The sequence below is a fragment of the Ranitomeya imitator genome, chromosome 5 (genome assembly GCF_032444005.1).
Source record: "Ranitomeya imitator isolate aRanImi1 chromosome 5, aRanImi1.pri, whole genome shotgun sequence".
Taxonomy (NCBI): domain Eukaryota; kingdom Metazoa; phylum Chordata; class Amphibia; order Anura; family Dendrobatidae; genus Ranitomeya; species Ranitomeya imitator.
This window is the reverse complement of record NC_091286.1, coordinates 673564588-673582767: the sequence shown is the minus strand read 5'-3', so window position 1 is coordinate 673582767 and position 18180 is coordinate 673564588. Positions and strand designations below refer to the sequence as shown.

General features: G+C 45.0%; 1 protein-coding gene across 2 annotated transcripts in view; it reads left to right on the top strand.

Moving 5' to 3' along the window:
* The window catches only part of LOC138638762 (cytochrome P450 2K1-like), a 113747-nt gene that overhangs the window by 40256 nt on the left and 55311 nt on the right, over positions 1 to 18180 (top strand). Inside the window, exons 6-7 of one of the 2 annotated variants that reach the window (XM_069728321.1) lie at positions 821 to 997; positions 9268 to 9409. In XM_069728321.1, coding sequence (XP_069584422.1) covers positions 821 to 997; positions 9268 to 9409 — 319 coding nt within the window. The remainder of the gene's footprint in view (positions 1 to 820; positions 998 to 9267; positions 9410 to 18180) is intronic. The other variant, XM_069728323.1, reaches the window with a different exon arrangement.

Here is an 18180-nt window from a genome sequence, read left to right as displayed (position 1 = left end):
CAATCAGTGCGCTTTCCTGACAGCCGGTCAGATTAGAATGGGAATTCCCGCTTGACTCAGAGCGTCCTCAGGCGTGGAGTCCAAAGCCACCGAGGGTCAGAGCGAGTAAAATCACCAGTTTAGTGGGGGTGATTCATTGGGATCCCACTAGTGTCTTTCAGCTGCACCCTGTGACTGCTCACAGGGTGCAGCGTAATTACTGCGACTCTGTGAAGCAACAGAGTTCGCTTCCATTCACACTGGGTGAGGTCTAACCTACGTGTGAGCAAACGTCCTTCCGCCATTACTCATCAGCAGGTGCCCTCCCTGCACGGTGGAACCCAGACTGCGAACGCATATTCTTTAATATTATTATTTGGTGCGTTCCGCCAGTCCTAACAGAGCGTAGCGCTCCTTCCCTCATCAATGCGGTCAGCTGCATAGGTTAGATGCTGATACAGCTGACCATGCAATGACAGACGGGGGGCCCACTGATGGCAGCGGGCCCCCTGCCTGCTCTGGGGCCCCATAGCGGATGGCGGCAGAGCAGGGAGATCGATTCTCCCTGCTCTCCTGCAGAATGTAACTGTATTGGCACGCTGTGCACGCCAATACAGTTTGCAGTAGTGTGGGCCCCCTCTGAGCACCGGGCCCGGGGGGATGGCCTACTGCTTTGCACAGTAAATAGTCACTTTATTTTGCATATCCTCTAGTTCTATCATGAACAGTACATTTATGTAAGTAATACTTTTCTTTTTTTTTTTTTAAATTGTATTCTGTCATATTTAAATTGAATATAATGAAATTTCACGGAGATCCTTTTTTCTCACCTTCTATAAAGTTGTACAATAGTTATCCATATCTGATTCATTGGATGCCCGGACCACACAAGAAAGTGTTTGTGAACATGAAAGAGATGCATGACTTCATAAGAGCAACATTTACGAAACAGAAGAAGGAGCTGGATGTCAATGACCAGAGGAACCTGGTTGACGCCTACCTTGCCAAGCAACAAGAGGTAAAAACTAGATTTCAACAGCTATAACCGATACTTCACAAAATCAAAATGTGCTAACTTCTGCCACCGATATACCACCTCTAGATGATAAAGAGGTAGACTCTCTTTGTGCCGTCACTGTCAGCCATATTTGCTTTATCTTTTTCTTTTCAATGTTCTTTTTATTGAATTTTCATAAAAGATAAACACGTTTTTACAGCCAACAATTTAAAGAGAAGGGCATAAACATTACAATTATTATGAGAAACAAGTAGTTACAAGAGTATCTATTGAACTATTTAGATAACTTTAGACTCGAATTAGGAAAAATAATGAGTAAATCTAGGGATTGTCTAGCACTATCCATTTATCAGAAAAATAGATTTGGCTGCTTTAGAATCAATCCTATAGTAAGAGAAATACAAAGAATAGGGGGAGAAAGTAGAGAAAAGATAGACAAAGATAGAAGGGGTAATCATAGGGGGATGAATGTTGGGGGGGGGTATGGGGAGGGGGCATCATGTTTTGGTTTGGTGTCAATGAGAATTATTTCTTTTGTCTGTCATTGGCGACTCTCTCTGAAAGTAATCCAGGGGTTCCATATCTCCTTGAACTTTGTATATGTATGATTTACTAAGGAAACCACCTCGGCCATGTGATATAATTGATCTGTTTTCCTTAGCAATTGTTGCGAATTTGGTATGTTCGTGGACTTCCAATAGGTGGGGATTAAAAGTTTGGCTGCTGCCAATATATTTTGGGCTAGGTTGTTAGCTCTTGGGAATCTGGGGCAAACAGTAAAGTTTAGGAGTGCAATCTCTGGTGGTAATTTTGCTTTTTTTCCTGTTATGTCTTGAATGGTCTTCTCCGTCATCAACCAGAAATTACGTATAATTGGGCATGTCCACCATATGTGAAAATAGTCGCCATCTTCGGACCCGCAGCGCCAACATTTGGCATCAGGGTTCGCCTGCCAAAATTGGATTTGTGTTTGTGAGATATACCACCTGATAAACTAAAGAGGCTGGCGCACCACACTATATACACATCAATATACGAAATAGTGGGGGTGCAAAAGAAGTGGCTGACAACAATATGATCCAACAAAAGAAAAGAAAAACAAGCCACTAAAAAACATTCTGCACACCACCCATAGTCAGTATCAAAAGAGGAACAACTTTATTGGTGACATAATGATTAAAAACATTTAAAAAGAGTACAAAAAACAACATCTCCCCCATCAGACCCGTCCAAAAGATATAAACATATGTACAGGTAATGGCTGCATAAACAAGAGGGGTATCCCGCCAGCTATAGATAACCTGATATAGATGTAAATGCCGCGGGGGCCAACAAAGCATGGATGCACATAATAATGCTAAGGATAGAATGCATGATACATAACCCCAAAGTGGGGCAGAAAAAATAGGCCAAAAATCTCTGTCAAAGGAGTAAATAATAATAATAATAATAATAATAATAATAATTTTTATTTATATAGTGCCAACATATTCTGCAGCGCTTTACAAATTATAGAGGGGACTTGCACAGACAATAGACATTACAGCATAACAGAAATACAGTTCAAAACAGATACCAGGAGGAGTGAGGGCCCTGCTCACAAGCTTACAAACTATGAGGAAAAGGGGAGACACGAGAGGTGGATGGTAACAATTGCTTTAGTTATTCAGACCGGCCATAGTGTAAGGCTCGGGTGTTCATGTAAAGCTGCATGAACCAGTATGTAGCAGTACAGACACAGAGGGCTAATACTGCATAAAGTGAATGAGAACATGATGCGAGGAACCTTTTTTTTTTTTTTTATTATAAATAGGCCACACAGGGATCGTTAGGTTAATGCATTGAGGCGGTAGGCCAGTCTGAACAAATGAGTTTTTAGGGTACGCTTAAAACTGTGGGGATTGGGGATTAATCGCATTAACCTAGGTAGTGCATTCCAAAGAATCGGCGCAGCACGTGTAAAGTCCTGGAGACGGGAATGGGAGGTTCTGATTATTGATGATGCTAACCTGAGGTCATTAGCGGAGCGGAGGGCACGGGTAGGGTGGTAGACTGATACCAGGGAGGAGATGTAGGGTGGTGCTGAGCCATGGAGTGCTTTGTGGATGAGGGTAGTAGTTTTGTACTGGATTCTGGAGTGGATGGGTAGCCAGTGTAATGACTGGCACAGGGTAGAGGCATCGGTGTAACGGTTGGTGAGGAATATGATCCTGGCTGCAGCATTCAGGACAGATTGGAGCGGGGAGAGTTTTGCAAGAGGGAGACCGATTAGTAGAGAGTTACAATAGTCCAGAGGAGAATGAATAAGTGAAACAGTCAGAGTTTAAATACGACACAGATGCTAGTATAATAACAATCAAAGCAGGCCTGATGTGCCAGCAACCACCATACTGCCTAAAGGCAAACCTAAGTGCCTAAAGGATCACAAATGTACCGCAGCACCCACACAAGGAAAGCAGTAGGTACCCGGTTACCCGTGAATCACCTATAATAAGGATGGTAACCCAGCAGCCAGATCTGGGACGGGATCGTCAGGCAGGAGATCCCAACGCGTATCGCGGTACAACAGACCGCTTCGTCAGGGGAAGTACTCACCATAATGAAACACGTCCCTTTATATATAACAACCAGTGATCAGTACACGCCGACCTGTGTGCCGCCAAGGGCCGGAACCGGAAATACGCAGTATGGTGAAGACAAGGAACAATCCAAAGGAGTGAGACCGCTAGCGCTTGCGCAAAGGACAGGGGCCGCTACAAGTGGGCAGACGTCTCTGCCCACACTGCTTCAGTGCGCACGCGCCGGAAGAAGACCGGCTGTCCGCACGGAAACCTATGATAAATAGAGGCTAGAGCCATGTACGTGCCCGAAATAGGCACAGCAACCGAACAGGCGTCTCAGTGGGACTCAAAGCAAAGCCACAGCAACAGAGGGAAGGGCACACATAAGAATATATATATCTAAGAAGAGAACAAATAAATACATAAGATCCTAAACCTATATGGAGTAAGAAAAACTATGGTTTAGCAATATCCTGACACACAGATAGGACACTCCGGCGCCCAAGAGACTAGAACAGATGATGATGCACATTAGAATAACATGTATATATAGTACATATGAATGTAAGAAATCAACACGCTAAACACAGATAACATAGGACATCCACATAAGTAGGGCACCATCACCAAGTATCCCATTATTGTCCAGTATACGGTATCAGTACACGGTAACCAGCGCGTAAGATCCATCACATGCGTTGTCCCTTATCTCCAAAGTGGAGCAGCCATTCCGCCACCTCCTCAAGAGTTCATATTAGTCCACAGGTGACCGAGACAGAACGGCTTAATAGTCATAGGGAACCACAAGTGACCATTTTAGCCCAAGAACCCTGTGAAATGATGATCCTCATTGATTCCCTGGGATGCTGTGGAATGGAGCAGGTAAATCCAGCGAGATTCAGCTTGCAGAAGTCGTTTGCGAAAAGAGCCGCCTCTATCCGAGCCCCTAATACACTCCAATCCGACTATCCTGATGTTGGCACATTTGCCCCCGTGATGAAGTAAAAAATTTCACAGGGTTCTTGGGCTAAAATGGTCACTTGTGGTTCCCTATGACTATTAAGCCGTTCCGTCTCGGTCACCTGTGGCTTAAATCTGGCTTAAAGTGTGTTTCTTGAATCAATAAGATGTCTACTCTCTGTTTTTTCAGTGCATCTAGTGTATGTCACCTAGAGATCGGAGAATTGAGTCCATGTGCGTTAAGGGAAGCAAAGGTGATTACCTTATTGTGTTCAGCCATTTGTAGAGGTTTGGGGAGGATCTTGAGTCTTTCGTATGGACGTCTGCTGAAGATCTGAGTGCCTCATGATGCGGGGGTGAGGATGGGGAGAGGGGGGGAGGAGAAAGACAAAAGGTATGACGAGGAAGGGGTGGAAATAAGAAGACAAGGTTACTTTTAAACATTTAGAATTTATAAAGTTCAGAAAGAAGAAAGAAATGGTACATGTGAAAGTAACATCGAGAATTGGTATTAACATTTGAACATATTAGGTCTGCAAGCTTGGGGGAGAATTGCTCACTAAAACCCAGAACCCCAAGAGTCTCCACCTGTCACATTGGTGGGAATAATAACGAAAACATAAGGGTAATAAGAAATTTTGTGGGGGTGAGTTGTATTTCCGAGAGGTAAAAACCATTGGAGTGAGTGTCCTCCACGAGGACCATCAAGGAGCACTATCGCGTAGGGACTTTTCCTCATCCCGCTGTCTCTTCCCCTCCTCCTGAGCTCGGGGACTTGGTAGATTTCCTCTTCTGTCTCTGCGACTTTGGAGTCCCCACTAGATGCCAAGGAGTAGGGTTCAGCAAGGGACGATGTTGGTTGGCAGAGTGCAAGGTTTCAAGGTCAGGAAATATCTCCAGTTGAATATCCAGTGCTTTGCACACTTCTCAATGTAGTTTGGAAGTTTTCATCTGATTCAATTCTGTGACCCTGCTGTGTCATGTCTTGTTTTATTTCTGCTAGCTCTTTTCCTATAGGTTCCATGACTTTTGAGAGTATTCTTCTGATGAATGATCGGGTTACTAAATTATCCTTAGTAGCAGTCACTCTGTCTGAGTCGCTCTCTAAGTCTGAGTCTGTGTCTTCTTCCATTTGTAATTCAATATGTTTTGGAGATTTAGTATGGTCTGGAAAGGCTATTTGTTTTTTCAGAAATTTGTCTACATCTGCTTGAGTGATGGATTTTGTTGTTTTAGAAGATTCCAGTGGCCTTTTTTTTTTTTCTTTTTTTTTTTTTTAAAGAAGGATAACTAGAGTTAAGAGTTGTCTATCTCCCCCTGCTGGCAGTCCGATGAATTAGAAGGTCATTGTTTGTGAACCATTCATAAATATTTTAGAGCAAAAATTCAGCCTGGCCTCTAGGTGTCGCCATAGGGTTAGTAAAGAAAGATGGATTCTTGTTGAGCACTTTCCGTGTTATATTGGATTGAAGATTGGTACTTGGCATGAACACCAGATGTCGCTCTAGGAGTGTCACGTAGAACACTTTCAAGTCTCAATATACACGGCTATGGAACAGGAAAATCTGCTACTCAAGAGATTCCAATGACCAGTTGATTAAAGGGTTATCTTTCACCATAGGTAAACAGCAAGGTTAGTAAGTAGAACAGTCCCCGATCTCAGACAGCTACCAGTATCTCCAATAAAGGACACTGAAATCAAGCTTCACTTTTATCTAGGTGCTGCAGGGCTAACCCGATCTCAAGGACTAGCCCAGAGGGATTTAATAATAATCTTTATTTTTATATAGCGCTAACATATTCCGCAGCGCTTTACAGTTTTGCACACATTATCATCGCTGTCCCTGATGGGGCTCACAATCTACATTCCCTATCAGTATGTCTTTGGAATGTGGGAGGAAACCGGAGAACCCGGAGAAAACCCACGCAAACACGGAGAGAACATACAAACTCCTGAGTGTTGTCCTGAGTGGGATTAGAACCCAGGACTCCAGCGCTGCAAGGCTGCTGTGCTAACCACTGCGCCACCGTCCACTTAAGCTGGAAGAAGTGGGTATGGGGCAGCAGTGGGTATGTAGCAGCAGTAGAAGAGGCACAGGTTATAAGCTGTGGAGGAGGAGCGGTCTCAGATTGCTTGCAACAAGCAGGGATTTCCCTCTGCTCTATGTGAGGATACCGAGATGGCGCCGGGTTTGGCGGTGAATCCCCAGGTCCGGCTTGAGAAGAGCACAGAGTGCCGCCACAGATGGTGGACCCACTCAGTGATATTGCAGGCAGGCGCGTCTTAATTCTTTATTAGGTACAGCAGGCAAGTAGCAATGGATAGGGAGCAGCACCAAGCAACCAGTGCACTGTAAGACACCGCAAAATGCACCGGGTTTTCAGGGGTGCCGATGCTGGCAAGCGCCGTGTCAAATGAGTGGCAGTTTGGCAGTGCAGTCAGGCCATGTCCCCGGGCCACTACAGACTTCAAGGTTCCAGGTCCAGGTAAACAGACTCAGCCGCCAGCGTCCCCTCACCACTCATCTCTGTTAGGCGGGTTCACCTTTGCTGCCGGCTCTCCGTTGATGATAGCGGCAGGAATCCCAGGAGACCCCGTGGGAAGACAGGCACCACCTCAGGGAGGCAGCCCAGGGCTCTCGGTGTGAAGGTGTGCGCCGTTAATTCCTCCTCACCAGGCGTCATCCCCACGATCGGTGTGCTGAAGACGGACTCTGTTGTGAATTCTGTGGCTGAATTCACTCCTGTGGTCACAAGTGGTACTGCAGCTTCTGAGCTTCCTCCCTCAGGTGTTCTGGTGAGCTCGTTAACTGCTTCATTACTTAACTCCGCCTGATGCTGCTATCCTTGCTCCTTGTCAATGTTTCAGTGTTGGATCTGAGCTTCTCCTGATTGTTCCTGTGACCTGCTGCTCTGTATAGCTAAGTGCCTTTTGCTTTTTTGTTGCTTTTTTTCTGTCCAGCTTGTCTTTTGTTTTGCTGGAATCCCTGAGACGCAAAGGGTGTACCGCCGTGCCGTTAGTTCGGCACGGTGGGATTTTTTTTGCCCCCTTTGCGTGGTTTTGCTTTATGGTTTTTTGTAGACTGCAAAGTTCGCTTTACTGTCCTCGCTCTGTCCTAGAATATCGGGCCCCACTTTGCTGAATCTATTTCATCCCTACGTTTTGTCTTTTCATCTTACTCACAGTCATTATATGTGGGGGGCTGCCTTTTCCTTTGGGGAATTTCTCTGGGGCAAGTCAGGCCTATTTTTCTATCTTCAGGCTAGCTAGTTTCTTAGGCTGTGCCGAGTTGCCTAGGTAGTTGTTAGGCGCAATCCACAGCCGCTTTTAGTTGTGTTTAGGATAGGATCAGGTGTGCAGTCTACAGAGTTTCCACGTCTCAGAGCTCGTTCTTGTATTTTTGGGTATTTGTCAGATCACTGTGTGCGCTCTGATTGCTAAGCACACTGTGTTTCTGGATTGCCTTCATAACACCTGTCATTAGCAAACATAACAGGACTCTACTGCAGGGAAGGAGGATGGGGTGGGCGGGAAAGCACTGTCAGTGCGTCTGTGGTCCGTACGACCCCCGCCGGCCTCCTCACTTCTCCCAGGCTCCGGAGCTCTTCTGAGAGGGTCGGGGTCCTAAGACACAGGGGCGAGCCTCACCAGCGTCCTGCCCGCCGTGGTTTTATTTGGAGGTGGAAGTGGATGTGAAGTCCACAAATAGATGGCGGGCTACGTTCACCACTTGCCGGCTTCAGACCTGTTACTAGGCTCTGGATTTTACTGCTGTTGTGGCTCAATTTAGTGGCAAAAATGGCCAAACAAAGTGACTAGGTCTTGAATACAGGTGGTTGGTACCCTCTAAATGTGAAGATGGGTCTACCGGACTGTTGGATTTGGCGGATTAGAACAGCTTTCAGAGGAGCTTGAGGAGAGTACATCTTGCTCCCTCTGTAGCTAGCCACGCCCCCCCATATTTGCTTTATCAATCCTTCATTAATTTGGACTACCCCAGGAAGAGGCTCATTTTTAGTTTTCATGGTCAAATACACTTTGCCGTAGGGGGAGTGAGCCTGGAATTCAATATTGCTCTTTCTTTCCCTTTGATGCTCGTTATTCCAACACCTCGGTAGGATTCTTCAAATTTTTTGAATTGAGCAAATATTGCAACATAAAGACTTTTGTTTATAGAGACAATATACAATATTGGATATTTCATATTGGACTTTGTAGGTGATTTGTGACACAGAATTTGTGTTACCTTTTTATGATATTTTTTGTCTATGTTTGGATTTACAATAAATAAAAATATATAATATATAGGTTTTTAATTTTCCTTACTCAGGTTGTGGTACTCAGAGCCCTTGATTGCTACATTTTTTTAGGACAAAAAAAATCCTTAATCTTCAAATGTATAAAATAAACAGAATAAAATTGTCTTCGATGCTTCACAGTCTTGCAGAAACTTTGTAGGGAGCAAAAAGGGCAATTTTTCCCTGTCTACATTTCATATTTTGGTTTCTGTTATATGGAAAGGTGGAGATGAAATTAAGGTTTTAGCATACAAAGTCTTCTAAAGCAGGTGGAGAAGTTGGGGCATGCTTATGTTGCAGTTATTTAACAGCCAACCTGAAGCTAGGTTTATGAGAAGAAGGGTGGTCGGACCCTCTACAATCAAACATTAGTGAATGTTAATGTTCCACAATAAATAAAAGTTCAATTTTATTTAAAGAATGTGCTTTTTATGGTTGTTTTTGTTTTAGGGAAAGTCAGAACATACACAGTATTTCCACGATGAGAACTTGATTGCCCTTGTGGAAAATCTTTTCACTGCTGGAATGGAAACCACTTCAACTACACTGAGATGGGGTCTTCTGCTCATGATGAAATATCCAGAAACTCAAAGTAAGAACGCTAAGGCAAGACTTTGTAGTTTTAAAATGGTCTCCATGGTTGTCGATGAAGGCCGTGTAGTGTTCATCAATAGAGATGAACGAACCCATGGATGACCGTGTTCGGCTGGTTCGGGCGGCCTATTTTTTTTTCCCCTTATAAAGTTTGATCCTTCGGGCGAACTTCACCTAAACTTGACCCTGGAACCTGAACCTCATATGCAGAATTTTGAAAAATTAGAATATCACCAAAAAGTTAATTTATTTCAGTTTGTCAATACAAAAAGTGAATCTCATATATTATATAGTCAATACAAGCAGAGTGATCTACAGTATTTCAAATGTTTATTTCTGTTAATGTTGATGATTATCGCTTACAGCTAGTGTTGAGCGATACCTTCCGATATCGGGAAATATCGGATCGGATTGGATTGGACCGATACCCAAAAAATATCGGATATCGCCAATTCTGATCCCGGAAACCACTGCAAGTCAATGGTACACAAATATGCGAATGAAAATAAACCCTTTCTTTCCTTGTAGGATAATTCGACCTGAAGGAAACCAACTAAGAATAATGTAGAATGTAGAATGTATTGGGGGAGGTGGAGGAGACATTAAAGGCATAGAGGTTTTAACATAGTAACATAGTAACATAGTTAGTAAGGCCGAAAAAAGACATTTGTCCATCCAGTTCAGCCTATATTCCATCATAATAAATCCCCAGATCTACGTCCTTCTACAGAACCTAATAATTGTATGATACAATATTGTTCTGCTCCAGGAAGACATCCAGGCCTCTCTTGAACCCCTCGACTGAGTTCGCCATCACCACCTCCTCAGGCAAGCAATTCCAGATTCACTGCCCTAACAGTAAAGAATCCTCTTCTATGTTGGTGGAAAAACCTTCTCTCCTCCAGACGCAAAGAATGCCCCCTTGTGCCCGTCACCTTCCTTGGTATAAACAGATCCTCAGCAAGATATTTGTATTGTCCCCTTATATACTGTACTTATACATGGTTATTAGGTCGTCTTTTTTCTAGACTAAATAATCCTAATTTCGCTAATCTATCTGGGTATTGTAGTTCTCCCATCCCCTTTATTAATTTTGTTGCCCTCCTTTGTACTCTCTCTAGTTCCATTATATCCTTCCTGAGCACCGGTGCCCAAAACAGTACACAGTACTCCATGTGCGGTCTAACTAGGGATTTGTACAGAGGCAGTATAATGCTCTCATCATGTGTATCCAGACCTCTCTTAATGCACCCCATGATCCTGTTTCCCTTGGCAGCTTCTGCCTGGCACTGGCTGCTCCAGGTAAGTTTATCATTAACTAGGATCCCCAAGTCCTTCTCCCTGTCAGATTTACCCAGTTGTTTCCCGTTCAGTGTGTAATGGTGATATTGATTCCTTCTTCCCATGTGTATAACCTTACATTTATCATTGTTAAACCTCATCTGCCACCTTTCAGTCCAAGTTTCCAACTTATCCAGATCCATCTGTAGCAGAATACTATCTTCTCTTGTATTAACTGCTTTACACAGTTGTGTATCATCTGCAAATATCGATATTTTACTGTGTAAACCTTCTACCAGATCATTAATGAATATGTTGAAGAGAACAGGTCCCAATACCGACCCCTGCGGTACCCCACTGGTCACAGCGACCCAGTTAGAGACTATACCATTTATAACCACCCTCTGCTTTCTATCACTAAGCCAGTTACTAACCCATTTACACACATTTTCCCCCAGACCAAGCATTCTCATTTTGTGAGATTTTGCCCAATCAAATGGAATAGCCGGAATTCAATTTTTTTGTAAGACGTTCGGAGTTACAAAGATATTGACTATGTTAAGCTTTTTTATATTTTGTCAGATATTTATGTTTCACTACTTCCATGCTCTTCACCTTCTTTTTTACTTCTCCCACACTTTCTCCATCATCCTCAGCAGCAGCATCTTTTTCATACACTTCTTCTTCACCTTATTCATCTTCTTCTTCTTCACCTTCTGCCTATTATTCTTTTTTTACATTCTTCATATTGTTCTTATTCAACTATTATTCTTCTTCATATTCTACTTCTTCATCTTCTACATATTCTTCTTCTTCATCATATTCTTATTTGTGACAGGCATTCCTTGCTATCTATAAAAGTTTGAAGATTACACCTTCTGTTCTGCCTGTCACAAAAGATTTACAACAGGATTTGTCCGCGTTCAGTTTGGACTGCAGCAGCAGCAGGTATTTTCCAGGGGCACCACGAGGATGAACGGACTCTTCCCCATAAACTGCTTAGTCTTCTTCTGCTTATAACTTAGATAATATATTTTGTTCTGTTTTTTAGTCTTATGCTTAATGTTCTTCTGCTTTTTGTTTTGCAGCTTTTTGCTCTTCTGCTTCTTAGTATTCTGTCTCCTGTTCTTCTGTATCTTGGTGGTTGTCTTCTTGTTCTTTGTCCTCTTCTTCAGGGTCATCTTCTTGGTCTTCTTTAGGGTGGTCTTCAGAGTCATCGTCTTCAAGGTCGTCATCTTCGGGGTAGTTGTCTTCCTTAGGGTGGTCTTCAGGGTCGTCGTCTTTGGGGTCGTCGTCTTCTTCGGGGTGGTCTTCAGGGTCGTCGTCTTTTTAGGGTCGTCGTCAGGGAGATCCAAAGTGATAACCAAAAAACATTTTTAAAAAGCTTGAACTTGGAAATGTAGCAGAAGGTACAAGAAGGCTGAGGAACTGCCGAGAACCAGCTGAAGGTACTGGAACCCGGATGGGTAGCAGAAGTGTTGTGAGTTCTGTTTTTGGGCTCCCTCTGGTGGTTACTGATGGTACTGGGTGATTTGTGTTCTGCTGTCTCTGGTGTCCACCTGTTCTATTAGGATTTGGGAGTTTCCTATTTAACCGGGCTTTCTTGTCATTTCCCCGCCGGCTATCAAGTTTATCAGAGTGTTTTGTTACCTCAGCTTTTGGCTTCAGTAATCTTCAGGACAAGCTAAGTTTTTGATTTTCTTGTTCCACGTTTTGATTTATTTTTGTCTTGTCCAGCTTGCATATAATTGTTTCTTTGCTGCTGGTTGCTCTAGCGGGCTGTAATTGTTCCTCATGTTCCATGAGTTGGCACATGAGTCCAAGTAATTACAGGATGGTTTTTTGAAGGGTTTTATGCTGACAGCGCAGTTTACTTTTGTATCCTCTGCTATCTAGTTTTAGCGGGCCTCATTTTGCTGAATCTGATTTCATACTGTGTATGTGCCTTCCTCTCATTTCACCGTCATTATATGTGGGGGGCTGCTATTTCTGTGGGGTATTTCTCTGGAGGCAAGAGAGGTCTGTGTTTCTTCTAATAGGGGAAGTTAGATCTTCGGCTGGTGCGAGACGTCTAGGATCAACGTAGGCACGTTCCCCGGCTATTGTTATTTGTGTGTTCAGGTTTAGGGTCGCGGTCAGCTCAGGTTCCATCACCCTAGAGCTCGTTGGTGCTTGTCCTTTTGTGATTCCCTGCCATTGGAATCATGACACAGAAGGTACAAGAGCCAATGGAACTACCGAGGACCAGCTCATGGTACTGGAACCCGGTTACTAAGCAGGAGGTACCCGTGCCGGAAAGCACTACCAAGGACCAGCAGACGTTGGTGGAACTTGGATTCCGAGAAGGAGGCACCTAATCCAAAGGCACTGCCTAGAACCAGCTGATGTTACTGGAACCCAGGGGCACATATTCAAGATTGACTTCCAAAGAACCAGCTAATGGTACTGGAACTCAGATAGGCAGCAGAAGGTACACATGAAAAAAAAGTTGCAAGGCCACGAGCCGGCCGGAGTTACCGAAACCCACAGTCCTACAGGGGGTGCTGGTCCTATTGGCACTACAAATCCAGCCTTCATTGCCAGATCCCACAGCCCACATAGGGAGATAAACTGCAGACACCATAGAGTCGGCAAACACGACCGCAACATGACAGGACAATGTATTGGAGGCAAAGTGATGTTGACACTACCCGGAAACAGCTGGCGTGTTGGAACCAGGCTGGTCAGGAGGGAGTACTGGTGCCAAATACACTGCCGGGAAACAGCTTGTGGTGCTGGAGCTCAGGGTAAATATTAGAAACAGAGTGGAGGCAGAGGCCTAATTGGATCAAGTTTAAAATTAGTAGTAGTGTGAATGTGGACAGAGCAGGAGAAATTGCCAGACACACAGCAGGGGATCAGCTGAAGTTACTAAACCCCAATAACACTGGAGCATGTGTTGACTGCGCAGACGGCACTTCTGAGCAGCAACTGGCGGTGTTGGAGCCCAGGGTAAATACTAGAAACAGAGTGGAGGCAGAGGACTAATTGGAGCAAGTTTAAAATCAGTAGTAGTGTGAATGTGGACAGAGCAGGAGAAATTGACGGACACACAGAAGGGAATCAGCTGACGTTACTGAACCCCAATAACATAGGAGCAAGTGTTGACTGTGTAGACAGCACTTCTGAGTAGCAACTGACGGTGTTGGAGCCCAGGGTAAATAGTAGAAGCAGAGTGTAGGCAGAGGTCTAATTGGAGCAAGTTTAAAATCAGTAGTTGTGTGAATGTGGACAGAGCAGGAGAAATTGCCGGACACACAGCAGGGGATCAGCTGACGTTACTGAACCCCAATAACACTGGAGCATGTGTTGACTGTGCAGATGGCACTTCTGAGCAGCAACAGGTGGTGTTTGAGCCCAGGGATTACAGTTCAGGTGGTAGAAACATGAACAGAACAGGAGACCTGGATACTGTTGCCAACCAATTATTTAATTTGGAAGAGGACTGACGAATTTCTGCGATATCCAGGCTTTGTTCATTTTCAGAAAAGTAAGCTGATCAATGTTATTGGAGGATAATCACATGCGATGATCTGTTAGTACACCACCTGCGGCACTAAAGACGTGCTCCGATAATACACTAGCAGCAGGGCAAGCCAGCACCTCCAATGCATACTGGCTAGGCTCTGGCCATGTATCCAACTAAGAGACCCAAAACTTGAAGGGGGAAGAGCCGTCTGGGAGTACTGTTGTGAATTCTGTTATCGAACTCCCTCCTGTGGTCATGTATGGTACTTTGGCGAGTTCTGTCCATGGACTCCCTCTGGTGGCTGTGAGTGGAGCTGCTGGTTCTGAGGTTCCTTCCACAGGTGACCTAGTTTAGTCTTGGCTGGCTGCTCTATTTAACTCCACTCTGATCATTACTCCATGCCAGCTGTCAATGTTCTTGTACTGGTTCAGTTCGCTCTTGGATCTTTCTGGTGACCTGTCTACTCCAGCAGAAGCTAAGTCCCTGCTAGTTAATTATTTGTTCATTGCTCCTTGTCCAGCTTGCTATCATGATTTTGCATTGCTAGCTGGAAGCTCTGGGATGCAGAGTGGCACCTCCGCACCGTGAGTCGGTGCGGAGGTCTTTTTGCACACTCTGCATGGTCTTTTTGTAGTTTTTTGTGCTGACCGCAAAGATACCTTTCCTATCCTCAGTCTGTTTAGTAAGTCTGGCCTCCCTTTGCTGAAACCTGTTTCATTTCTGTGTTTGTGACTTTCATCTTTACTCACAGTCAATATATGTGGGGGGCTGCCTTTTCCTTTGGGGAATTTCTCTGAGGCAAGCTAGGCTTTATTTTCTATTTCTAGGGCTAGTTAGCTCTTAGGCTGTGAAGAGGCGTCTAGGTAGAGTTAGGTACGCTCCACGGCTATTTCTAGTTGTGTGATAGGATTAGGGGTTGCGGTCAGCAGAGCTCCCACTTCCCAGAGCTTGTCCTGTGGTAGTTTAACCATCAGGTCGTTTCGGGTGCTCCTAACCACCAGGTCCATAACAGTACAGCTGGCTGTTATGCTGTGCTATCAGGCAACACAGTGTGCAGTAATCAGCGCACATACAGTGATATGGCAATAACCCAAAAAACAATAGAACAAGCTCTGAGACGTGGAATCTCTGCAGACTGCAAAACCTGAACCTATCCTCACACAACTAAAAGCAGCAGTGGATTGCAACTCGGCACTGCCTGAGGAGCTGACTAGCCTGAAGATAGAAATACAAGCCTGACTTGCCTCAGAGAAATACCCCAAAGGAATAGGCAGCCCCCCACATATAATGACTGTTAGCAAGATGAAAAGACAAAACGTAGGAATGAAATAGATTCAGCAAAGTGAGGCCCGATATTCTAGACAGAGCGAGGATAGCAAAGAGAACTATGCAGTCTACAAAAAACCCTAAAGCAGAACCACGCAAAGGGGAGCAAAAAGACCCACCGTGCCGAACTAACGGCACGGCGGTGCACCCTTTGCGTCTCAGAGCTTCCAGCAAAAGAGAATAGCACAGCTGGACAGAAAAAACGGAAACAAAAACAAAGTAACACTTATCTAGCAGAGCAGCAGGCCACAGGAAAGATGCAGTAGCTCAGATCCAACACTGGAACATTGACAAGGAGCAAGGAAGACAGACTCAGGTGGAGTTAAATAGCAAGGCAGCCAACGAGCTCACCAAAACACCTGAGGGAGGAAGCCCAGAGGCTGCAATACCACTTGTGACCACAGGAGTGAATTCAGCCAAAGAATTCACAACAGTACCCCCCCCTTGAGGAGGGGTCACTGAACCCTCACCAGAACCCCCAGGCCGACCAGGATGAGCCACATGAAAGGCACGAACAAGATCTGGGGCATGTACATCAGAGGCAAAAACCCAGGAATTATCCTCCTGAGCATAACCCTTCCATTTGACCAGATACTGGAGTTTCCGTCTAGAGACACGAGAATCCAAAATTTTCTCCACAATATACTCCAATTCCCCCTCCACCAAAACAGGGGCAGGAGGCTCCACAGATGGAACCATAGGTGCCACGTATCTTCTCAACAACGACCTATGGAATACATTATGTATGGAAAAGGAGTCTGGGAGGGTCAGACGAAAAGACACCGGATTGAGAATCTCAGAAATCCTATACAGACCAATAAAACGAGGTTTAAATTTAGGAGAGGAAACCTTCATAGGAATATGACGAGAAGATAACCAAACCAGATCCCCAACACGAAGTCGGGGACCCACACGGCGTCTACGATTAGCGAAAAGCTGAGCCTTCTCCTGGGACAAGGTCAAATTGTCCACTACCTGAGTCCAGATCTGCTGCAACCTGTCCACCACAGAATCCACACCAGGACAGTCCGAAGACTCAACCTATCCTGAAGAGAAACGAGGATGGAACCCAGAATTGCAGAAAAATGGAGAGACCAAGGTAGCCGAGCTGGCCCGATTATTAAGGGCGAACTCAGCCAACGGCAAAAATGACACCCAATCATCCTGGTCAGCAGAAACAAAACATCTCAGATATGTTTCCAAGGTCTGATTGGTTCGTTCGGTCTGGCCATTAGTCTGAGGATGGAAGGCCGAGGAAAAAGATAGGTCAATGCCCATCCTACCACAAAAGGCTCGCCAGAACCTCGAGACAAACTGGGAACCTCTGTCAGAAACAATATTCTCAGGAATGCCATGCAAACGAACCACATGCTGGAAGAACAAAGGCACCAAATCAGAGGAGGAAGGCAATTTAACCAAGGGCACCAGATGGACCATTTTAGAAAAGCGATCACAGACCACCCAAATGACCGACATCTTTTGAGAAACGGGAAGGTCAGAAATGAAATCCATCGAAATATGTGTCCAAGGCCTCTTCGGGACCGGCAAGGGCAAAAGCAACCCACTGGCACGTGAACAGCAGGGCTTAGCCCTAGCACAAATCCCACAGGACTGCACAAAAGCACACACATCCCGTGACAGAGATGGCCACCAGAAGGATCTAGCCACTAACTCTCTGGTACCAAAGATTCCTGGATGACCAGCCAGCACCGAACAATGAAGTTCAGAGATAACTTTACTAGTCCACCTATCAGGGACGAACAGTTTCTCGGCCGGACAACGATCAGGTTTATTAGCCTGAAATTTCTGCAACACTCTCCGCAAATCAGGAGAGATGGCAGACACAATGACTCCTTCCTTGAGGATACTCGCCGGCTCAGATAACCCCGGAGAGTCGGGCACAAAACTCCTAGACAGAGCATCCGCCTTCACATTTTTAGAGCCCGGAAGGTACGAAATCACAAAATCAAAACGAGCAAAAAATAACGACCAACGGGCCTGTCTAGGATTCAAGCGCTTGGCAGACTCGAGATAAGTAAGATTCTTATGATCAGTCAATACCACCACGCGATGCTTAGCTCCCTCAAGCCAATGACGCCACTCCTCGAATGCCCACTTCATGGCCAGCAACTGTCGGTTGCCCACATCATAATTACGCTCAGCAGCAGAAAATTTCCTGGAAAAGAAAGCACATGGTTTCAACACTGAGCAACCAGAACCTCTCTGTGACAAAACCGCCCCTGCTCCAATCTCAGAAGCATCAACCTCGACCTGGAACGGAAGAGAAACATCTGGTTGACACAACACAGGGGCACAGCAAAAACGACGCTTCAACTCCTGAAAAGCTTCCACGGCAGCAGAAGACCAATTAACCAAATCAGCACCCTTCTTGGTCAAATCGGTCAATGGTCTGGCAATGCTAGAAAAATTACAGATGAAGCGACGATAAAAATTAGCAAAGCCCAGGAATTTCTGCAGACTTTTCAGAGATGTCGGCTGAGTCCAATCCTGGATGGCCTGGACCTTAACCGGATCCATCTCGATAGTAGAAGGGGAAAAGATGAACCCCAAAAATGAAACTTTCTGCACACCGAAGAGACACTTTGATCCCTTCACGAACAAGGAATTAGCATGCAGTACCTGGAAAACCATTC